Source organism: Bacillus rossius, chromosome 18 (genome assembly GCF_032445375.1).
Source record: "Bacillus rossius redtenbacheri isolate Brsri chromosome 18, Brsri_v3, whole genome shotgun sequence".
NCBI lineage: Eukaryota > Metazoa > Arthropoda > Insecta > Phasmatodea > Bacillidae > Bacillus > Bacillus rossius.
The window spans coordinates 9,460,271-9,485,880 of NC_086345.1; the positions used below are offsets into that span (position 1 = coordinate 9,460,271).

General features: G+C 38.2%; 1 protein-coding gene across 9 annotated transcripts in view; it reads right to left on the reverse strand.

Moving 5' to 3' along the window:
* LOC134541257 (gastrula zinc finger protein XlCGF26.1-like) overlaps positions 1-25,610 on the reverse strand; it is a 237,742-nt gene that overhangs the window by 24,628 nt on the left and 187,504 nt on the right. For all 9 annotated transcript variants that reach the window (XM_063384543.1, XM_063384542.1, XM_063384541.1 and 6 more), the window contains 3 exons: positions 23,356-23,439; positions 21,281-21,361; positions 5,985-6,099 (listed from right to left, as the gene is read on the reverse strand). In XM_063384543.1, the coding sequence (XP_063240613.1) occupies positions 5,985-6,099; positions 21,281-21,361; positions 23,356-23,439 (280 nt within the window). The remainder of the gene's footprint in view (positions 1-5,984; positions 6,100-21,280; positions 21,362-23,355; positions 23,440-25,610) is intronic.

A 25,610-nucleotide genomic window follows, 5' to 3' on the forward strand; every position in this document is an offset into this window, starting at 1 on the left:
CCAGAAACGTCACCCGTCAACCGGCAGTTAACGACTTCCACTCCTCCCCGCCTCATCTACTCACTTTTTTTTTTTCCGTGTATAGCGCGCATCCTTATTTTTTTCCTTTACTTGAGGGGAAAAAAGGGCGCGCTATACACGAGTATATACGGTATATGAATCAGTGGCGTAGCTAGGATTTGCGTATGGGGGGTGTTAAGAAGCATGGCCCCCCTCCCCCCGTATTAAAGCGGGGGGTCCGGGGGTCCTCCCCCGGAAAAATTTGGATTTTAAGGTGTAAAATAGTGCTATTTTAGCAGTTTTCGGTGCTTAAATTTAAATATTGTAATGGTAAAAATTTTATTAATTTTAATATGAAATTTGTTTGAGTGATGAGTAAGAAATTAATTAAAGATTTGGTGCTAAGGGGGGGGTTAGAACCCCTAAAACCCCCCCCTGGCTACGCCCCTGATATGAATGAACAAACACCGTTATCAAAACACTCTCAGTTCATCACATTCACAAAACACCTCGCAGGCGACAAATTCACAGGTAAATTTGTACATTCGGTGTTATGTACTTTTAATGTCTCTAGTTATTTACTTATCCATATTAAGAGTTCCACATAAAAGGTGATTGACACTTCAACATTGTTAGTGTGCTGATAGTGTGTTCATCTGTGTTCATCTGTGTTCAACTTACTTCTATTTGCGAAATATATTTTGGTGCATTATGAACAAACAAAAATTTTTTAACTGTACTGGTAAACTATAGATTTAATGCCTCTATTAAATTACAATATTATAATAATAATAATCATCAAATTATTAGCAATTGTTTTGCCATGGTACGGCTTCATTTGTCTAAAAGTATTTAGTAAATGCATCTAGTATTTATTAACATTCGTTCATGGTTTCCTTGGTAGTTTCTTCAAAGCAAGTAGAGATTTAATATTGTGTTGGTTTCTCCAAGTATGAGGTACTACCTCGCCATTCTCATCTGTATCCAAAGCACCCTCCGGGCAAAATAAATTAAATAAGTTGAACTCTGACGTAGAAAATTGTAGAGGTATACACATGCCATTACAACCCACTAGGCTTTCTCAGGATCCGTAGCACATGAAATACTGAAGATAAAATGATAAAATCATTTTCCACCACCCTTCTATCTCGACTCAATCTGAAAATGAAAATTCTTTCCTACGAGCCTTTTGAGTAGTGTCCTGAATACGGTTTCATCAAACTATTGCTCAATGCAAAAGCATCACCTCCTAAAGTAACATGAGGTAGAGGGGAATTTCTTCGTTTGACAATCTAGATGGTTCTGGCAGATTAAAGTAGCTATTCTGAATATCCTTACACAGTATTGAATTTTTGAAAACCCTGCCATCTAAAATTCTGCCTTGGCATACGACATCCACAAAAATAAAGTTGTCAGCGTCAAAAGGGCAAGTAGAACTATACAGAAATCTGACTGGTAATTGAATTATTCACTCCCACTTCGGGCGAACATTGTAATACCTCATGTTTACCGTCGATAGCTTCAACAGCATGTGGAAAGTTCCACTTATGTTTAAACCCCAGGGAGACACGTAATCACTCTTTTTCATTTCCTGGCATCTGTTAATAAAAAAAGTACCTTTTTACACTTTTTAAATGAATACAAAATTAGCATGCGTTAGAAATGACGAAAGAATTGGGAACACTGTCTTGCGTGCTACAATTTTCAGCTAATAAAATTATACTAGTCCCAGTGGGACTTTTGTTTGATGTGCAAGTTATACCTAAGTATGTACATATGTAGGTAAATCATTTTTCGAAAGGTAGTTATAGTTTTTTTTTCCCTTAATCTAGGTGCAGATAGGCTGTTAGAAGGTTTCAAAATCTGGTGATCAAAGTGAGATTGAGGATGAGAACATACATGCAGCTGGTTCACACAAAGCAGAACAGGAACCCACTTCTCAAAAAGTAAGTGAGATAGTATTTCACGAGCATCTACTCCAGCAGAAGGGAAATTTTCAAGCCTAATGCACCAAACAAGTGCTCAAAACAAATTACCTCCTACATCTCAAGTTGGCCAAGTTATCGACATATTAAATCGTTCAATAGATTGTATTTCCTTTGACGTATATGGTCAACATGTCGCTATGAAATTAAAAACTTACGAAAAGAAGACGCAAGCTATAGTTCAGCATTACATTAATAACATTCTTTTCGATGCTGACATTGGCTTATTTGATGTGTCTGCTAGTTCTCAGCATCAGCCGATCTCACAATGCTATTCTGTTCCTACTTCCACCCGTCCTCATGATTCGACAGCTAATTTACAGTAGCCACATCCACAATGCTATGCCATGCTTTTTTCTCCCCTGTCATCTGTTTAAGCAATGCTTCAACTTCGGCAAGGGCTTCCTTCAATGCTGAGGGAGGTAATGCACATACAGCACCGGCCGTGTTTACTGTTGATGGTAACACCCACGTCTCTACATCTCAATTCAGTGATAATATGTAATAATGATTATTTTCCACGAAAGGTTTTTTTTATGCTTTTACCCAACTCTCCTACTTTTGTTTGTGTGTTCAATATTTTTCAATATTTTAAATAAGTCGAAACAACGTATTTACATGGTTTATTATAAATTTATTTTGGTTTATTTCACTGTTTTAAACATTACAAAAGTTAATAAACATTTTCATAAATAAAATTCAAACTTTCTTCTTACCTTTACATACTCCCTCAGTACATCTACGATGGCTTCACAGACTTCAGGAATTATTTTCGAAATTGCTGGCATCGAAACTTGGATGAGATAATAAGAGACTGGCTGTAGATAAAAAACTAAGTGAATGTTTGCAAACGCTCGTAAACGTGTGCGAACGATGCTTGATTGGTGTAAACCCACCTTAAGGCGGTAGTGGCAAATTTAGACCAAGTATGACTTTAGCACCTTTTTGTAAATTTTTCTAAGAAATTACCTGGTAAAAGGATGCAATGAACTTATGGTCTTCTGTACCAAAAAATTAGTATGGTTCAACAACATGCATGCTACTTCCTAAAGCTAAAAAATGAGTTAAAGCCATTCTTTAAGAAAAAACTAGGTTACCAGTGCACGTATTTTCTCTAGTACTAGCAATATTATCAATAACAAAATAATAAGTGAACAGGTTGAAGAATTAGTATTTCTTTACTAAATTTTGCAGTAGAATAGGAAATAAGATGTTTTCACAAAATGACTCCTTCTAAATACTGTACACCAAGAGCTAAGATGTATACACAAAAAAAAAAAGTTAACTGGCCAGCGCAACTTACACTTTTGACAATCCCTAAGTTGATCTGATGCTGATTTTATAAGGAAATAATGAATTACTATACGACCATCGTAACTATACACCATGTCAGAAAGGTCAGTCTGTGACATAGGCACATAGCACAGAGGAGAGAAAGGGGAATGTAAGTGAAGACGGATAGCAGTCCCCTGTGGAGTGTGTTCCCTGCTTGGGGAAAATGGACGACCTTTATTTTTTTTTTGGTGCTGTGAAGTTACTTCTTTTTGTCGACCTACGGGGAAAGATAGATAGGATAATTCCCCCAGCTGTCAAACCAGGATAAACACTGCCCGCACTGGGTGAGCGTACGTCGTGACAGTCGCTGTGTATTCCCTATTCGAAAAACACTTCATAGCATGACAGGACAACCTGATCATTTCTTGTGTTTATGAACAGAAGTTTTCTACCAGATCAATACAAGAATTCTATGCCACGTTTTGAATGAAACTTACCACTGGGCGGGAACAGAGTTATATGCTTCTTTACTGACATGTATAAGGCGTTTATAGTTAGCGAGCATTAACATTTGTTCACAAAATGAAGTATAAAAATATCAAGTACGTATCGCCAACAATCATTCACCAAATCAAACAAAAAAAAAGTTACCAAATACAGCATTCTCCCAATTATACGGGTTAATTACTGGCATAACCGGAAAACACCGTTAAAGGAAAGAAGGAAAATAAAATTAAAATTTTTTTCTTCCCTACAATCTAAAAGTAACACCCTAAGTTGCTTCAGTAAAATAGAGCTTTCTTTCAATACGAGAGTATTTTAATCAAAATAATTGGTTTTCCAATCAAGTAAGTGTGCTTTCTGACTACCATTTTAATCGAGAGCACTACTCTTGTTAAATTTATTACATAGTACTAATATACATATGTCTAAATACATTAGATGTAAATTGAAATAAATATTTAATAACATTTTGATATTAACCCTACTAAAATTAAGTTTAATAATTCACGTACTGCATTGTTTACATAATAAAGCATGGGCATAACAATTCTTATGTAGGCACTACCAACATTTCTGAGTTACAAAATAATAATTTTTATGATATAGGAGATAGATTTCAGTTATAATAAGATTTTAAAAAATCTAACGATCAGAAAAAACTTATTTAATTTGTTAACGTAATTCCTGACTGTTATTTACTAGACGTGTTCCTGCCATGATCTGCAACTAGCGCATCCTAGTAAGAGCGAGGTAAATTAGCCCTGAAAGCTTACGGCTCTTCTCTCCAGAGCTGCTGCCGACACGCCTGACATGCGGGATGGCATGTGGCTGAAACTCGGGCGTCATCGGAAATAAATATACGATGAAGGAAGCCAATAGCTATTGAAGAAAGAACAAACTAATGTTTCATGTTTCGTCACATTATTAATTAGTTGCATTAATAATTCACTGCGTTGCATTTAATGCTACACAAGTGCCATTGCCATTGTGCTCGCACAGACATAAAAAAGTCATAATTTTTTTTTTGCATTCAGGGATTGTGGAAAAATGACACGGCCGACCCACAATCCGGATAATCGGGAGTCTACTATGTGAGTAACAATGCATAATGAGTTGTCAGCAAACAATAATTCAAACCAAGAGGTATACCAAAGAGCGCCAATCCAAGTTGTAATAACAGAGGTTAGCTGAGAGGGTAGCCTGCCCAAAAGCAAGACATATGATATCACGAAGGCTAGTGCCAGGTTTCGAACCGGGTGCCACGGATCGGCTATCAGTGATAGGAGAGGATAAACAAGGGGGAGGGGTGTCAACACAGTGCTCACCAAGAGAAATGCAGCGCAACGTGCGTGGAATGAATTTTGGGCCAATACCTTTCAATTTTTTTTTTACTTTTTAATATACATTTTTCACAGTTACTCAAAAACTAAAATAGAGGTGGTCGTATTTAATGGAGTCGTAAAAACAGGCTTTTACTATATTTACATAAAAATTAAAATAAATCTATAGACAAAAATGATATATTTTTGTCTATAGTTTTATTTTAATTTTTATCATATGACTCAAAAGTAATAAAACTTATTAAAATACTTATTCTGCATTATATGACTATTTTGTGCTTTCTGGGCTTGCATGCGTGTTACTAAAATACGATTTATCAGTACGAATTCACGTGAAAGGTTTCTAAACACATGAGTTTTTGAAGCCCTGGATCCATTGGCATACTGTATGTAAATGTACCTGGATCACAACTATCAAAATGTGCTTAAATTGTAACTAATATAATACTTATTACCGCCAATTATTGATTCCGTTACTGAGTAACACTGCATATTTTCTGCAAAAAATCTATCAACTATAAACTGTGTTGTGTATTCATTTGAAATAATTTTAAAAACATGAATTTATGATTCCTTTTAAGACCAAAAACCATTATTTTAGTTGAATTAATTTTGTACTTAAGATGGTAGTAAAGTAGCAATGACATGTTGTTTTTCAGAATGTCAAGTTTCCTAAAATTTTCAGGAAAAATTCTATTTCACTTGTCTTACAAAAATAACTGTGCTGTCACTGTGCTAAAAATAAGTTTTGATGTAAACATTTTGAAAATATAACTATAAGTGCATTATAACTTCTTTCAATAGACTATGGCAATCATGAGCATGCTATGTAGCTGCACCGTGCACTCAACACACTGTAGGTATAGAGTATTGCAAGTACCTGCAGCTATAGGGTGCTCTTCTATAGTTATCTCCTCCTTCACTTGTTGCTTGCACAGAGTGTAGTCCTGGCTGGCAGAGGAACTGCCGGGTTCTGGCTGCCAGCTGTCTCCACACTGCAACACAACCACCAGCCATGTCACCCCAGCACCTGACGACTTAGCACACCTGCCGATATTAGTAATATTAGTAGTACACTGTTACACTACAAGACTACTAACACGTCTGTCAACACGAGTTTTACCTTACTGTAACATCCCTCTTTGGTTAATTAAATCTGTTGGAATAAATAAAGGACCTTGGATGCATGCTGAAAACTACTACCATTATTATATAAAATTCAGAGATTGAGACTTAAAAGGATGTTTGTTATCCTAACCTTAAACTACACTACGTTCTTCTTGAAACTTTGGATCTGATTAAATTACGTTAACAAGTTTAAAAAGAAGAGCACACGTATCTCAGCACACGTGATAGAAGTGAAACTTCTATGGCAATTCAATCATCGACTCACAAGTACAGTAAACTCTCGATTATCCGGGCCTGGATTATCCGGTTTTCGGGTTATCCGTGCTTGATTTTTTTATGAAGTTGTAAAAAAAATGACGGCGTGTAGCTACGCCGCGACTGCGCTGCACTTTTTTTTTTTCATTTACTGCTGTGTCTGACCCTTCAGACCCTCGTTCCCTGCCACCTTCACCCGTCAATTTGTCACATTTTAAACCAAAAAGGAATGCCTTGACTGCTGCTTCCGGCTCAAATCCTCCCCCCCCCCCTCACCCCCTTTTCATTTTCTTTTCAAGCGTTCTTTTCACAGCGCCCCGCCACGCTAAAAAAGAAAAAGGTCCCTCTACCTCTTTTACCTTCCCACACTCCTGACGGCTGGAAGAGGCATTTTTCACCCAGTTATTTACATCAGTTTGTTCTCCCAGGCACCTTTGTTTTTGTAATCATGTCTGGTAAAAGGAAACGTAAAGTGCTGACAATAGCAGAGAAGTTAGAAGTTGTGGACAGGTTAAAGAAAGGAGAAACTGCCGCGAAATTAGCACAGGAATATGAAATTGGAATCCAAACCGTGCGAGACATTAATAAAAGTGAAGAAAAACTTTTGCAGTTTGCTAGTATATCAGACAGTGTGGCAGGGCCTTCTAAACGTAAAAGCATGAAAACATCTACCGGCAGATGTTGACAATGCTGTGTTTGTTTGGTTTAGGTCGTAAAAGGGTGGAGGGAGATGCTGAGTTGGGACTGTCGCCGCTCTCCCTCCGGTAGCAATAAAGGGGACAGGAGAAGGATGGCGGCAACACAGTGCCAGTACTGTAGGGCCGCGACGTCTTGGCGGGTCGACTCCCTAGAGCTCAGCGACCTTGTAATCGACACGTCCCGCCTTGCCTACTCCGCTGATAGCAACGGCCTAGAAGTCTTCATGCCGTTCTGATAACATTGGTCGGGAACAATCTCACGTACGGTGCAACACAGCGCAGATCTTAATGATACAAAGATGCGATAATGCTTTACGGTAATTTATTATTTAAAGGTAGTGCACTATTTGCTCGACTGGGCAGCTTAGTTAAACATAGTTAAACATAGTTAAACATAGATATACAATACTTTAAAAGTTAAGAACTAAATTTGTAATTGTGGGTTGCTGTAGGAAACACAATTAATTAAGACTTGCAGCTAACTCCCTCGTTGATGCTTTCTTTTCCATTTAGTTTGGCTGAAACGTGAAGACGATCGACATGACACTTTCACGCACGTCAAGAACCTTACCACTTTTATGCACTCGGGTTGGTATTTTTTCCAGAATAGCAGTCTGAAAGAAAAAATTTAGTCATTTTGAGGGGGCCGAAAACCATATTTCTAGCAAACCATCCTCGGGTAGCAATATCGGCTACACTTGTAGCTAACAAATATTCAAACAAGCGGTGCAGAAAGTCTGGAAAATTGCCAAATGCAAAACAAACAAACCGCGGATGAAAATACGGGGAATGCGTTGAAAAACTTATAATGTAAGTATTATTATTTAAAGTTATAATTATATTTATTGCCTGGTTTGTTTGTTTTTTATTTGGCGTCTCTCAGTTGTGTTTTCGGATGCGCGAAACTGATCTTTGGCTTATACCTGTGTATCGCGCAGCTCTTTCGGTTGCTTTTGCAAGAGGAACTAGCAGACATTTGTTGGAAGCTTCTTCATTACAACACTGGATTAAACTACTTATAATTCCCCTTTCCCCACTATGTATTACTTTATTGTATCTTGAATGTCCTGCGTCGGGCTCCATTGCTCACTTCAGACTTAGAGCGTGGCGCCTGATGTTTTTGCTATGAACCGCATAGCGGCTGATGTGCGCGCGCAGCTGCTTCCCTTCTCATTTACTCTTCCCCGCTACACCGCAAAACGACACGCCAAGACGTCGCGGCCCTACAGTATTGTTTACGGTCCAATAAGCTGGGACACGGTATACAAAGCCTTTGCTTGTACTCATAGAATTCTACTGAAGAGACACTCTTTTGCCAGTAAATACACCATTTTTAAGTGGTGAAACGGATTATCCGGGTTTTTTTATGGGCATTCAATTATCCGGGCATCGGAAGGTCCCAATTAACACGGATAATCGAGAGTTTACTGTATATTGTAAAAGGTAAAACGACAGAGAGAGAGAGAGAGAGAGAGAGAGAGAGAGAGAGAAAGAGAGAAAAAAAGACAATTTTGTAAATAAACATGAATTAATAAAATTATTACTCAATTAAAATAACTGCACAATTTATCAATAATTATTGATCAATCATTTAATTAACAATAAATATTTCACACTGTTAAAATACTCTCAAAATAACGAAAATTTGTTTATTAAATATCAAAGCTAGGATTGATTATTGATAAATTAGTTTTTAATATAATTTTATATTATGTATAAGTTAGACATGATCAAGCATTTTTTAACTGATTTTTTTAGTTCTGAAAATATTACCTGATAATTGATTTGCAACAGATTCTGTCAATAGACTTAAAAGACATTCTGCAATGCATTAATAGGCATTGATAATATTCTGCCATTAAATTAATGAACAATGACGACATGTCCGCCGCTTTGTTATGCGAAAACTAAATGGCACAGACCTACGTCACAGTGATTCTTTACATTCTAACCATATTGTCACATAGTGAAACTAAAAATGATGAATATTTCACGCATGTAATTTGTTCCAACCTTCTTTTATTCTTAGTCGGACTTAACTTATTTACAAGCTTGGGGTGTGTTATTTAGCAAATCAAAGAATAATTAGTGACAAATAATTGCACTGTCAAACTAAAGCGCGAAAATCAGCGGCCACAAATATATTAGTTACACGGCTAAAACAATTTTCATGTATCACTGTTAAACAACACTGATTTACACAACTAAAAAATAATACGTACTTGGAAGAACACCATTTACTTGCGAATATGGGTTGTGGCGCGGTGCATAACAATGAGCTCAAACCCTCTGCCCAACTACAGTCAAACTTCTCTGAAACGACCCCTCACGGTTCCCAGGAATAGGGTCGTAATAGAGGGGGGGTCGTAATAGATGTTTTCCGAAATTTTCAGTTGATTTGAACCCCCCCCCCCCCCCCCCCCCAAACCGCTACTCGCTAAGAAACCAGCCGTACAATGGCAGGATGCTGTCACTCACAATGCTAGACGGCTTCGCTTTAAACCCACTTCAACCTTCCTGACAAGTCCGTCGCCCTACAGGCCACCTCTAAAGAAAATATGTCAAAAGACAGTTTATTTTTACTGGTTAGTTTACATGTACGTTTTCTGCTTGCCGTAGTTAAATACACTATAACCCCGATGTCACGAGCCCCGGATTTAACGAAGCAGTGATATTACGAATACATTCTCGGGAACCGTCAAAAAATTGGACATTTTGGCCAAAATGTGAAAATCAGAAAAAAATTAAAAAAAAAAAAAACTAAATGAAAGATCATTAAAATCTGTTAATTTTAACACACATCATATTTTTGTGTCGGCTTTAATACTTCCAATAATGTCCATGTAAGAATAACAAAAATATAATGGGACATTTCCTTTAAACATATGGCAGCTGTAGGTTCTGCAACGCGAGTGGGCGCACACGAAGCTCGTCCGGCTGGCTGGCGGCAGCGGCTTCATGACGCATAAGCTCACCCCTCTCTCCCCTCGTTAAAATTCTTCAAGGCTAGCTCATCCCTCCCTGACACACAAACCATCTAGTGTCCTCCCTTGTAACACCCCAACTTCGCTCCCCTTTGAAAATCCTTCAGTGAGAAAATGCTCATTTCACCCTCCCTTCTACCGTAAAATTGGGCTATTATGAGGGAGGGGTAAGATCGTTGTAAATATTTTCAGACCCCTCCCTCCCCACCAAAACACACCCAAAAAAAAAAGTACAGTAGAATCCCACCGATGCCCCCCCCCCCCCCGCCCCCTTCTGATGCGTCCATTCCGTTTATACGACCGTTTTTTGAGAAACTGTGAAAAATTTAAGCAGAGAAAGTCGAAAATTTGAGTAAAATCTGCCGAAAAACAGGACTGTTACACTTTGTTGGGCGCTGTGTGTTCACGTTTATCTTGTACTGTAAGCAGGCAGGCATACAAAAGTCGGCTAAAAATAGATACCACCCCTCTAGACTGTCCACGCGGAAGTGTCTAGCCGAGCTCTGCGCGTCCACTATGGCATGAAAAGCCGTCTCAGCTGTCATGATATCTTACCCGCCCGCACGCACGTAAAGCCGCTGTGGTAGCTTCTGCGAGAGCGTAAGAAACTCGTCCGGCCAGCATCCTCCTCCCCTCCCACACCGCATGCGACAAATGCCTGGTTTTATAGTCCATTCCCAACTTGTTTTTTTTTCTTTCTTTTTTTACGCTGCGAAGGGACGTGGAAAAGATAATTGCTTGAGCTGTCAAAATAAACATCGCTGACGGCAAGGGCGGGAGCGCATCCTGTCGTTCTGTCGCTGTGATTATCTACTCCAAAAACATGTCACAGCATTTCAGGATAGCATTGTTCTTATATCTTTCGTTTTTAGCCTAATGTTTTCTACCTGATCCACACAAGTTCCTTTGCCACGTTTTGAACGAAAATAACAACCAGCCGGCTAGCATAGCCGAACTCGCGTGATGCGAATTCATTTAGCGCGAGTATTTTATGTATTTGGATATATTTGGGGGGGGGGGTTAAAAATTTTCCCGAATTCTCTATTGAGACCATTCCGTTTATAAGTCCGTTTTTCCAGAAACCGTGAGGGTTCGCATCAGTTTGATTCTACTGTATGTCAAAATATGTCAATTTTCACACCAAGTTCGAGTTCAGTCATCTCTGGCAAGGAATTTACAAGCTTTCAAACTTAAATATAAATGTATTTTAATAGCAAGGGTCCTATGAAAAGGAATGTACGAATAAAATCAAGCTGCTGTCACCAAACAAAGCATAAATTGGCCCAATGCGTGATCGCTGCGTTATTACTCGCGCGAGAGGCGAGACGTGGAATGTTAGAAGAAAGATAAATGCAGGGGAGACAGATGGCAGCCAGTGTGTTTCCTGCGTGGGGAATAAGTGGCGTAGCTTTTTTTTTTTTGCTGGGAGAAGCGACCTTTTTCTTTCAACCCACGGGAAAAGATAATTGCTTGAGCTGTCAAAATAAACATCGCTGCGGCAGTTAAAACAAGTCGAGGCGGGCGTGAATCCAATCGGTTGCTGTGTATATCTACTCGAAAAACATAACATCTCAATTCATAACAAGATTCCTTATAACCTACACGTATTGCCGGATGTTTTCAGCCTGATCCATGCATGTTCTTTAGCCACGTTTTGAATGAAAACAACTGGCGGGCCAGTGTTGTGCCCTTTTTTGCGGACACACAAAGCTTTTATCAATTTGCTGTCAGTTTAAATATATGTATATTTATACTCTCGTTAAAACAAGCAGATAACGTGATTGTTAACAAGTACAAGCAGCATTCGAGATCGGCCGCAGCGCACGGTACGGGGAGAGGGTGAGCAAGGGCGAGCGAGCGGCCGACTACCATGTTCACACGCTGCGGCCGGAGGGTTTTTCCTGCATTGAAGGCACGTGGAATGGGGGTTCTCAAGCGCTGACTGCGGTCGACAGGAAGTGGTATCTATTTTTAGATATGCGCTGCCTACGGCAGTACAGCACTCGGCAAGAGAAACGCAGTAACACGCTGCTCACCACAAATAACTTATTTTCTGTCCGATTTTCTTCTGATTTTCGGCAATTTTTTCACGGTACCTCGAAATCGGGTTGTAACAGAGAGGTGGTCGCAATAAATGGGGTCGAAAAAAAAGGTTTTACTGTACTCCCTTACTAGACGCCAGCAAGCCGGGCTATCCCTGCCGCGTGGCGGGGTTCAACCACGTTCAACCACGCGGAGCCCGCTCGAGGCCACACGGCAGGGCAACTCCGCACCGTCCGCACCCATTTAGCACCAGAAACCATTGTACAACAAGGTTTCACAGAGAAGCTCCATTAAAATACTGCCTTCGCACCCACAGGAGTTTCACTTCAAAAACAACAAACTTCATTTCTATTTTTTTTAAAGCTGGTATTAATACTTACAAATTTTGAATGGCACTAATAAATCACACAGTGACAAAATTGAAAAAAAAAAAAAAAAAAAAAAAAATTATCCAGTACATTTTTTCAGGATTATAAGTAATAAAAACTATCCTCATCCTAACCTAGGTTTGTTGTCTGAATGCAGAGTTGAGATTGATTCACTTATTGTTAGCCGCTATTACAATTACAAACTAAACTGTAAAAACTTCTCAACTATAGGTACTGGTATAAGATTACCACAGTTTAATAGTAAATTACAGTCTCCGTGTACTAACCACAATAAGAAATGACATTTTATAAAGATTAACAACCAACTTTAATAAATTAGCCAAATGTGTATACAGTATAATAATTAACTGCAATAACTTCTTATTATCTGGCCCTCTAGTAGTTTGTAATATTAATTAATAGCTCTTTTTTCTTGTACTTGTATTAACATTTTTATAAGTATTGTTGTTCTCTATTTTCATTAATGTACCTACTATTAATTTTACACAATACTTGAGAATGTTTTTTTGTGTCTAAGTGTTATTTTGTCTTGACTTAGTTGTGACACCTTGTGTCCTTTTTGTTTTGTTACTGGAGGTACTTGTCTTTTGGACGGTGCCTGCCTGTACGTAGTGCCTACCCTACCCGCAGTGCATTCCCCATGCAAATTCTGGTTTATTTTAATTTCTGTTGTTCCTGTCAGTAGTAGTATGTTTTTTCCATCCGTAGAGACGTGTATGTATCTACAAACTACTTCAAGAATTTTATATTATTTTTACAGGAAACCTTTAAGGCATTTTATAATTTGGAATGATTATGCAAGTCCGGAATAAAAAAAAAACTTGATACACAGAAAGTTGAAATATGATTCTAAGGTCTATGTTTTAGTTTGGTGTGGCTTATTCTAATAAAATACTTATTGTTATAGTCTAAATATCGAGGGTGCGAGGCTTATGTGTAATTCTAAAGCAGATCCACTTTTCTGTTAAAAAATTAATTAGAACATCCAAATATATTTTTTTTTAATTCTTGACATGTTTTACAATCATTCTTTAAGAGGGTGTTGTGATACAAGAGATGAGATTAGGTTACATATTTCAAATACTGTCATATGTATTGTGAAAATTATCAGTTAAGTTAGGTTAGCTACAGTAATAATACTGAGATATTGTCTGAAAATTGATTAGGAATTACCAATACACCAATCCCTCGCATAGCACGTCTTCAATTAATGCGACTTCAGTTAGCACGATGTAAATTTTACTGCCCTAGTCTCGAATAGCACGTCTGTAAATTTCAGTTAGCACGAAATTGCCACAGGCTAAAAAAAATCTCGGAAACGACGCGACGTCTGGTATGGAATTCGAGGGGGGAAGAGTGGTTTGGAATGCGAGGGGAAAGAGATGCGCACGCAGATAAACAAACACCGGGCCGTACTGTTGATGCCAGGCCGCAGACCAGGCCGTACCGTTGATGCACGGCTGCAGACCAGGCCGTACCGTACAGAAACCAAAGCAGATGAAATTGGACACGTTTTTAAAAAAAAAAGCAAGATGATAGTGTTAATTTAGCCCCAGAAAATATTTAACTAACTTTTATGTTTTGTATATGTACATATTGTACATACAGTAAACTCCCGGTATATCGCGCCCCGATTGATCGCGGAATCGGGTATATCGCGGGTCAAACCATGTCCCCCAGTCAGAAATGAATAAAAATAATGGAATAAATGGTTGACAGCCGATTAGGATAATTTTGCGTTGTAACTAACAAACTAAGCATCGGGCAGAAAAAAGCCTAGGCGTAGAAAATGTCCGCAGTAAAATTATAAACAAGATATCTCCGTACATTATTCCTCTATCTTGTAGGGTTTTCAAATTATGGTCCAATCCAGCCCAGTGATATTTTCTGAAACACTAGTTCTTAACGTCGCTTTATCTCACAAATGAAGCATCGGAACGGGGACCTGATAAAGCCCACCGTCCAGCGACATTATCCAGCGTGACTCGGCTGGGGATTGATGTTGGATAGGCTTGGTTGTCGGCAAGCGCTGGGTAGGGAGAGGCTAGCCGAGAACATGGAGAGAGGTAGAGATTAGAGCGGGCAGAAACACCAGGGGGAGTGGGGGAGGGAATGTGTTCACGCAGCACACAGGCAGAGCATGAGTCACTTGACTGAGCAGCGTCGCTGCGTACAAGGCAAAATCAGGTAGTCCGGTGTTTAAAATTCCACTCCAGAATCTTAATTGGTACTTTACTCGACATCTGTATATAAATGTTTTGTTACAACTTAAACCTACAGACGTAATATTATTGGGTAATTCATTGTATTATACAAGTTCATCTTTTTACTTTGGTATAATGTTTTAACATTAAATAGTAAAGTAAATCGGCTAGCGTATTTTTAATCTTTGCCCAGGAATTCCCAGTGGTCCAATATTTACGTGAACCATACTGTACCACTTTTGCCGTGAGGTAGTAAACAAGTCCCGGAAATGTTTATGTGTAGCGGTCTCCCGACCTTTAAACAGAGGCTGGGGAATATAACACTTGCCGATCCGAGCCACACACACTCAGCAACTCGACACAGCGTTTGGTGAAATAAGTAAAGACAAAGTTTAACACGGTTTTTAATACGGCGTCACTGATTGCGCTAAAATTAAATTGGCGCAATTTTTGTTTCCCACATGTGACCATTTATAATTTACTGTAAGCATGGATAATAAAGTTTAACCACTTGACACGATAGACGATTCTTTATTTTTTATTGTACGAATGCTAGAATCGTTTTTTTCCTGTATCTGCGGCCTGCTTCTACAAAAGACAAGCTATCTGTAAGTAAATCTAGAATTTTTATTTTGTCAATCAAACTCGGTACTTTGCGATTCATATTCGGTTTGAAGTATCACTACGGCCTTTCTTTTTAGAAGACTTTGACCACAGAATCGTGTGTAACCGCACACACTGCACTTACTTTGTTACGGACACTGACGAAGCAGATACTGTGGCTAACACCACGAGACTGGCAGCAGCAGCTTGTGTGCCGCACGTGTGTATGGCGGCGTGTGGCGCGCTCGTAGGCCGTGCGACAAACTGTGCGCGGCACGCGGAAAAATAAAAACAATTCAACATTTAATATTTATCTTTAAAATTTATTATTTTTCTTTTTTCACCCGTGTTTAGTGGAAACTGCGGATGCAAAGTCCGCACAAAGGCGCGCCGTCTATACTGTGCGTGCTTGCCGACCTATTAGAACACAGGCGGTGTTTTATGCCTTTTGACCTTGGTCACATCGAAACATCGCGGTTATGCAACAACGCGGGTAAAAGTTATGTCCCCCGACAACCGTGTTAAATAGGGAGTGTACCCGTATTTTAATGTTATGTTTGTGCTCTAGGGAAAATCTAAATCTGTTTATCTGTTAACTGATTTGTTTACATAGCCGCTTTTATAAGAGGTGTGCATAACAAATTAAATGTTTACATATGGCTGTGTGTTTTAAAGTTATATAAAACCGGTCGGTTCTTAATTTCATAAAAGTGTTTTAATTTTGTTAAGTTTTAAACGTAATAACAAAGGATCCAGCTGCTTGCAACAGCAGGCAGACAGACGCACGCGCGTGTTGAAGGTCACGCCTGGGCGGGCAAGCCAACCTGCTGACTGACTGTAAATATGTTACCACTTATCTCCCGTTACACTGTGCCATGTTTTCTTTATCTAACGTATTCGGTGGTAGGCTTAAAAAGATAAATGATATGACATATGCATTTTCAAGTATTATTCTACGCATTTATATTATGTAAAGATTACTTCCCTACACATCTTGGAACACATTAAATAATTTAGCCTTATATTTATGGGGACTAATGCTTCAGAATACGCGATTTCGATTAACACGAACATTTTTAGGAACAAATTAGTCGTGCTAAGTGAGGGATTGGTGTATAATGTAAATAACTTAAGCAAACCAAATTTTATAGTGTTTTTAATGAAGATGACCAACAGTTAACACAACTTAAAAGTAAATCTATGCAGGTAACCAAACCTAAACAACCATCCCCACTATTAAGGGTTTTTTTTAAAAAAAAAAAAAAAACCTTACATAAGTGAGGAAATTGTACATCAAACATTTACTGCATCTATGCAACACCAACAGGACTAAGGTTTCAAACACGTCTTGTAAATGGTCACCCGTTTACAGGTTTATTTCACTATTTCATGTTTATTGTAAATTAATTATTATTTTTAAATACGCATTTGTATTATAAGTTGTACCAGCAACCACACTAATAGGGATAGCTAAGGCAAGCCAGTAAGTTTAGTATTTGGAAATTGCCGTAGTTTAATAAGTTCTTGTTTTCATTAATTATTCTTTGGATGCCAATTCCTTTTTCTGCAAGCATTACTTGAGTTATACACAGGTTTAACTACAGTACATTTGATTTTTACTATGACTGCTTAGTATTCTTTCTCCTAGTTGCGAGCTCGCTAGTTGCGAGCTCGCTGGTTGCTACAACAATCCTGGGAAGTGGAAGAGAGAGTTGTAAAAGGAAAAAAGAGAGAATAGAGGGAATTCCACGATGCCATGGTCGATAGAAGACGTTTCCCTTGCGATGTGTCGCCAAAAACTTGGTGCCCGCAATTGAAACAAGAAGTTCGTGTCAACCACGATAGTTAAATACTACAGTGTTAGCAGAGTATTCAGATAGGAGAATTCTGAGTTCATCTACCTCAGAATACAGGGTATACGCCTTACCACGACATACGACATTTACTTATTCCATATTACTAGAGCCAAGATTTTACGGTTTTATTTTTTGGGAAATTTCGTCCTAAAGATTTTGAGATTTCGTCTTTATCGTCATAAAAATTCAAATTTCTTTTGTATTGTCTTTATGATTTATTTCGAAGATTTAAGGACAGTGATATTAAATGTAATTATAATCCCTTATTTTAATATTTACAATTTTTGCTTAAAGTTAATTAAAACATTGTTCAAAGTAAATAAATACTAACGGTGTAGATTGTGTATAAAAGCAAGTATAAAAACACGATAAACATAACTTAGGACATAATTTTGACATTGTTCTTCTCATATTTGGTAAAGGCACATTTATATATAGGTGGCAGTATTTTATATTGGTTATCATTATTCACAAATCATGAGAAAGCGACCATAGTTAAAAGTTCTGCATTCTCAGGCAAAAGAGATCTTCTCCGGTCACTGACAATTACAGAATATTTAGAAAATGACCTTTCAGTGTCAACATTTGATGTTGGTATCCACATTAATTTTAGTGCAGCTGCAGCAAATTCAGGAAAGTCACATTTTAGTTGACACATGAGGTTCACTATGTCTACATTGTCTGTGTGTGGTTTTTGTAGTTCAATGTTTACAAGCTTTTGAAGGGACATATAACCTGCTGCCACTGCAGTTCTTGGCACATTTTGTAGGAACGGTAGAGAATCAACCATTTTGGAGAAGTTTTTGCCTTCTATACTCACATTCCCAATATTTTTGGGGTTGAGCAGGGCATCAATATCACGAAAAAATGCATGAGAAGGATCACTTGAGACCAAATCATGTAGCTTTAGTAAGCTAAGCTGTGATGTCTGTTTGAACAGTTCTTTCAAGGCTGCAGACTGAACACTTTTCATTTTGCTCAGTAACTTTTCAACACTCTCTGGAAAAATTCCTTTTGTTAGAACTTCCAATGAAATTTGAAGCTTCTGAAGCTTTGAATAGAGGAGGTGGGCAGTTGGGTAGGAGGATCCCTCCAAGAAGTTTATTGTGTCAACAAAGCAGGCACAATTTTCAGTGACAAACACACACTGAGCTTCCAGGGCTTGTATCTCAGTTTCTTGCAGTCCCTTTATGAATTTCACACCAGCATTATTTTCTTCACTCAGTTGTTCGAAGAAGCTAACAATGTTATGCAGGTGGTCAGCCAGGTAGAAAACAGCATGAAACCACGTGTTCCATCGTGTCACAATGGGCAGTGGAAACATCTTCGCATTATCTTCTCCATTCTTGTCCCTCAAAAAGTTGAGGTAAGCATGCCGTCTCTTTCGTGTGTTCAAAAAAGCATTTTTTACCTTGATCACAAACAGGTTTAAATCCTCCAAACTGTTCTGCCAGATCTGCCCTACCAGATTGATTTTATGTGCCCAGCACTGCACGTGGTACACATGTTCACCAAATATACCTTTCAAAGTGCTTGCAGATCTGGTCATATATCTAGCACCGTCAGTTACATATGCAACTATGTTTTCTTCTTTGATTTCATACTTGGTGCATATGTCAATCACAGCTTTCGAGCAGCTGACAGCATTTGCAGCTTCAAGTACACATGATGCTCCAAGTAAAATGCTATGTTCTGCCCCTGGTTGCAATATCTGGAAAAGAATATTGAACACACAGTTATTTGCTTTATCTGTGGTTTCATCTGCCATAATTACAACTTTCTGGTCTGCCACTTTTTCTCTGATCTCTGCCTCTTTCTTTTCCCTTAAAAGAGGAATATATTTTTTTCTTACCCAGTCTGCACTAGGTATATCACCAGCACCACCGACATGTTTTGCTAGCCATTCCCTAAGTTTGCAGCTGTCCAGTTTCTCAACAGGAATTCCAGCAGCAATAAATGCTTCAACTGTTTCCAGTACAAATTCATCTTTTTGTTGCTTGGCTCGTTTTAGCACTGGCTCTGCCTCATAAATTGAAAGCTGCCGTTTTGAAGTTTGTTGCCTTTGCTTCCCATTTTTGTGTCTCTCGGACTGAGTGTGTTTGTTTAGTGTATCTTTCCTTTCAAACTCTAAACGACAGTCGCAAAATTTACACATCAGTATTTTACCGTCACTCACATAAAACCCTTCTTTTGAAAATTCTGCTGCACGTGCAGCCACTGTTGGTTTATTTTTAGGCATTTTTTTTGTTTGTTACACGATGTTGCTACATCTTCCTAAAACAGGAACACAGAGAAAAAAATCCACGAAAACTTAACGAACGTAAAATGTTGTAAAATGTAATGAAAATATAACTCTAAATCTAAATTTCAGCACGGCAAAAGTATAGTCACGGACGTTGTAAACCACTTTTTTTTTTTTACAAAAATAATGTTTAATGCAATCGTGCCAATACACGAAACATTAATATTTTTTTTTCTCTTTACACTGGCGATGCGCTGCACGTCATAAAGATTTTAAAGCTTCGGGTGCTGCAGTACATTTACTTAGTCAAAAAACGACAAATTTTTTCCCAGCTTTTAAATTACGTTATGAAACGCACGCGGAAAATTATTACGCTCAATACAATTGTATTTGCGCTTTGCGTGTTGGCTAACGGTGTCTGTTCACAATCTTCGCATAATGGCGGCACTGTTTTTCTAACGTGCGTATATAACCAAATATTTTCAATGTTTGATATAACCTAAAACTAGGAAGATTATTATCCGTGAAAAAACTATGAAATATTAAAATCTTCTGTTATATTTGTATATTGGAGAAGTGTGTTTGAAACGCCTACAAAGATAATTGATCCAAGAAACGTCGTAAACAAAAATTTGGCATCTAACGATGTTATTGTAATGCATTTCGTGTTTATATGGTACGTATTCTATTTTTCGCGTTTCGGTGGTGTTAACTCTCAATATCGTTTTATTTCGCGTTATTTCGCTTGTGCGAAAAAATCGTGGCCCTACATATTACGTATTAGTTTTGGTACTAACCATACACGAATACAGCCAAACACCATACTTTGCCAGCCAGTTAATATACTTTACCCTTAACATAAACTACACCGTAATATAATCTGTAATTACTCAAATATAAGTAACTGTGACATGTTAGCTGTGTCAAATGCAGTTGTAGTAGCTAGGCACACTCACAGTCTTAAGTCCACTATAAGGCTCATGCTCAAACAAACCGGGTGAAAGGTAACTCAATAGAGATACTAGTATCAATGTGATGCTAAAATGCCTCCTAATGTAAGAGCCTAAGAAACTCTGTTGCCTTTAAATGGCTACTAAAGTTGCTTCTGGCCAAACAAGCGTAAATAAAATATGTACACATACATGCAAATTTCCATGACATACTTTAAGGAAGGAGCTGAAAAGGTATTTAACCAAAATGAAAGTTCAATTAAGTACGTAACCACTTACATTTTTGCACGCCACCCACGTGACACGGGGAATCTACACAAGCAGTCTAACAACTAGTTCATGTTGCCTGCTCGAAGCCTGTACGAAGAAGGTCGGATACTCGCCGTCGTCATAGGCCAAACTAGCATAGCTAACTGTGACACAGATCGAGCAAGTGGTTGGTTTGTGGTGTAGTAACGGAGTGGATCACTGAGGCGGCTGGTCTCCTGCCACCCGACAGAGCTGCTCCCATCTCTCCCCGGCCTGCTCTCACGCTGCCAGCGACACAGGGTCATCCACTCTCCGACCAGAGCCAGCGTTGTCCAGAAACACAGCAGGTTGTCACGACCAAGAATGGGCTGGCTGGGCTAAATACACTTCAACCACTGGTTTGTTGCTAGGTCCGAACCCGACGTCAACATTCATCTTTCAAATTGAGAAAGGTTATAGTAAAATAAACCTACAAAAATAAGGTACGTATACAATACAAGGTACTTCTTAAGGGTATAGCAGACTCGAGACCATGTGTGGTTCATAGTCACATCTGCACACAGCAGTCTACTCACTGGTTCATCCAACTCCTCCTTGATTGGCGGGAAACCCAGCTCGCTCGGCTCCTGCTTCACACAGACGTCTCCGTCTGCCGGCTGAAACAACAAGACATCACTCGCAATGAATGAGCAGCCTTAGGAAACACCTGCATGTTATGACACAGTATTGAGAGAGACGCAGAACCACCCTCATACTAGAAGAAACGCTAACATGTTGTTTGATACTGTAACCATCATAGTTTCTCAAGGAATTTAAGGAGAATGGAAATTAAATATCTTGTTTACCAAGCTGAGCTAGAGAACAAAAAGGCCATTACATCTTGATTACATGATGTAAATTGTATTTGGTTAGTAATACCCAGAGACTATTTCAATATATGTCAGTTTTGTTACAACGCAACCTTACCTAACGTAAAGTCTGTTAACAATTTAACAATAGTTAAAAAGCAGCTGTTTATCAGATGCAAACAACTCTACAGTAGAACACTGTTATAATGTTCTCACTTAACATCATAAAGTCTCTACATTTTCCCCATTAGTAAAATGATTTTATATCTTGGTCAACATTTTCACAAATTATGCACTTTCTGCAAATAACATTTGCTTTCTAAAATTTAATAATAACAAAAAAAATAATACCTCTCTTATTCAACACTTGCCTGTCTGTAGAGTTTAACAAATTAAACTGTTGACATACATTTTTACAATCACTGATACACCATAGACGTAGGTTATTCATATAGTATTGTATGCAAAAACAAATGGAAGTTTGCCTAATGCTAGAACTACACAATAGCACTGGATAATGCTGTGTATTAAATATACACCTTCACAGTCGTGTATCTGTTGCAACCTTCCACTTGGGAAACAAAATAACAAATCCTTCTGTTCCTTGCTATTCTGGTGTGTTTGCTAATGAATGTACGTAGTTATACAATATTTTTGTTTACCAAACATTCCACAACAGTACAAAAAAGACCGTTTTCAAATGCCGTTGAATTTATTCAATGTGCAAATAGGAATACAAAAATATTCCAAGTGGCAAAGGAATTGTTCATGGGCTCTGCTATCTTCACGAATCGTGGGACAATTTGACAGAGATGACTCCATTGGTAAAAAGATAAAACTGTGACAGATGTTAATTTGATATTTCCTGCTATTAACATTATCCTATTTTTTTTTCCTTTGTCCCCTTCAGAAACATTACCACAGGGTTCTACTGTATATACTAAATACAAAATTATGTCACACACAGGAGTAGGAGACTGACAATATTAAGTGGTAAAGCATCTCTCAGTCTGAGCCGGGAGTGCGTCTGCAGGCTTGCAGGCAGCAGCGACCAGCAGTGATGTCCACACGCCAGTCATGTCCGTCCTCCCGAGTGCTAACATGTGTACCCCTCAACAGTGGAGGGAGGCACACGGCAGGCCACGTCTAGCAACGGCACGGCGCACCGTGAGTGGCGCGGCGATAAGGTCACAGCCGTGTCGGGACTGGTGAAGATTTAATGGAGCGATTCGGAAAGAGAAAACACAGCAAGCCCGTTATGGGTGGGTATGAATGGGTGGCAAGTTATGCCACAATATATTAATAATAATCAGCAATATAATAGTAAAGAAACAAGGGCAACAATATTCACCACCTTAAGTAGAGTGTATTTACATGAATAACTTGCACAATATCATAACCACAATACATTCGTTTGTTGTATTCTAGTGAACTAATTTATATCATCTTTTCACTGCATGTTGTTCTGTGGGAAGGGGCACACAGTAGACTCAGCATATTTAAAAAGAAAAGGAGATTTAATAAATTTAATAGTTAACTTAACATTTAACATATATACTAATTATTAAATATTTTAAATAATAAATCACTCGATATATTACTAAAAAAAGTTAAAATGTTTAGAAAACCACGTAAGGATGTGCAACTACAAAATGACCTATCCACGAGTCATATTTAACTGATGAGTCTAAAAGTAAGACGCCAGAGGGGCAGGTAGACTTACAAGTCTAAGAAGTAGGTTCTGTCGCTCAACCACTTGGTTATATCTTAAACATATTCCACACAAGGCAGACGGCACTCACCGGTTCATTCTTCAACTCCTCCTTGATTGGAGGGAAGACTACCTGGCACGGCTTCTGCTCGGAACAGCGGACACCACGAGTTGCCTGGAACAAGCACCCAGCACCGTGGACCTCAGTAGCACCGGCCGGCTGCCAGGCCCAGTGGTCGCCCAGCAAGCAGCTGCCAGACTTGCAGTGATCTGTCATTCGTGGCTTCAGAACATCTTTGTGGACGCCAGTCGCGCTCCGTAATCTCCTCTCCCCCCTCCCACTCCATCACATTCTTTTATTACAGTGCTTATGTGCCTTTGCGCTTACGCACCCCCTCAGGATTTCATTTTTATCCATTTTGTAATATATATATATATTTTTTTTACCTTTGATAAATGGTTCCGGTTATTCTTCGTAAAGAATCAAAGTCATACAATTATCGTTTCAAAACTTATTGATGCAATTCATATTCTAGTCACTGAGGTATCACAGTTGCTTCAGTCCCACTGATTGGCTGGAGAGACACAGTACTACACCTTGTAGCCAGAGCCGTAGTCACGGGAGTGTCAGTGTGAACTACACAACTACCAAACAATTATAATGTTGAGAATTAATGGGCTGATCAATTGTTGATGTAACAGAGTGGCCACTGTATTAGAAGAAACCAAATTCAAGGTTTTTTTCCCGGGACATATTCTAGACATGTTACCTTGTTATTAAAAATTAATATAACAGCAAATTATGTAGGTTATATGAGAGCTGAAACCAATTTAATGAATAAATATTAAATACCAAACATTTAATATTATGTAAAATCAAAAGTATTTCTGCAAGACTACATTTTGTCTGTTAAAAAAGGTGTATTTCCTGAACATAATTTAATAGATCTTGTATGCTGTCTGAAGTATGTAAGTATCAACTAACAGTAAAATGTTAAGAAGACAGAATTGGTATAAATACAGCAAACCATAAGGGAAAAAATAAAATAAATTCAAATTCTCATCAGTATTTTTGTTAGCTGGGTGCCATAAAACATGTTCGTAGCTTTAAATTATTCATAGAGAACCTTTCAATCACAGTAATCTGCACATTATTAATACTGACTTGTAAAATTACTTCCCTGCTTTTCCATCCTATTTCTTTAAGAATTCATGAGAAATCACTTTAATACTGGCTGTACAACAAATGTATCTAAAAACGAACTGTAATGGTAAAATCTTACTAAACAGATACATGTTCATTTCTTCGAGTAGCCTTTAAAAACCTTATTTATTAAGGCTTTTAATGAAAAAATAATAATAATAATAATAATGGCACCATCCGCTAATATAGTTTCTTGTAGGTTCAGTATTTTTTTATTTTTTTATTTAACAATAGAGCCTCCAGTCTTTCACGTGAAAAATCAATGTAATAATTTTCCGTTGTGGCTTCTGTTTGTTATTACTATCAGGGAATATCTTCAGAAGTAAAGGTTAAAAAAGAAACACTCGAAAAGAAAGAAAAGAAATTGAGCAGCGACTTACTTTCCCTCTGCTGTGTCCCATATTATTATCTAAACACATGTGGCATTCCTCACATCCACGGTGCAGACTCAACAGAGAGCGCTGGAAAAAGGCATAAGTGACGCAGTTTGTAGCCACAACGAGCAGTTTTTACACAAAGCTCTTTTCGACTTGCTAGAAAAAAGACCTAATATTTCCTGTTGATTTTCAAATATTCAAGAGTTTCTCACTTCAATCCTGGCATCAAACATACATACCAGCTAATTCAAGGTTTAACGACCATCCCGGTTGTGTATCTATTAGACTGCAAAATTAGAGCACTGAAAATTTTCATACACAAAAGTCACCAATGTAATGTACAGTAGCAGATGTTGGAGTAGCAATTATTGTAGAACATGCCCCAAATTAAATACTGCCTACAGAAGCAGCATATAGTGATATGCTGTAACACATGTTTTTTGTAGAGTAAATAGTTACCCTACAATGCGCCATACAATTATTCAATTATTTCACTTTGCAGTTGCTTAGGGAAAATGAATATATCAAGATTTTACATTAATTAATAAATATAATTATATAATAATTTTATAATAATAAACAAGCATTTATAATAATACATAAATAGTAAAAACAAATAAACCAACATCACCACCGGCGCTACAGAATGTCCACACTACTTCTACGGTACAGCAATAGTCAGGTTCTGGTATACCGCAAGTAGAATCATGTTCCCCCACACTTCCAGAAGATTAAGTGTAAAAGTTTTGGTGCTTGCAGCAAAAA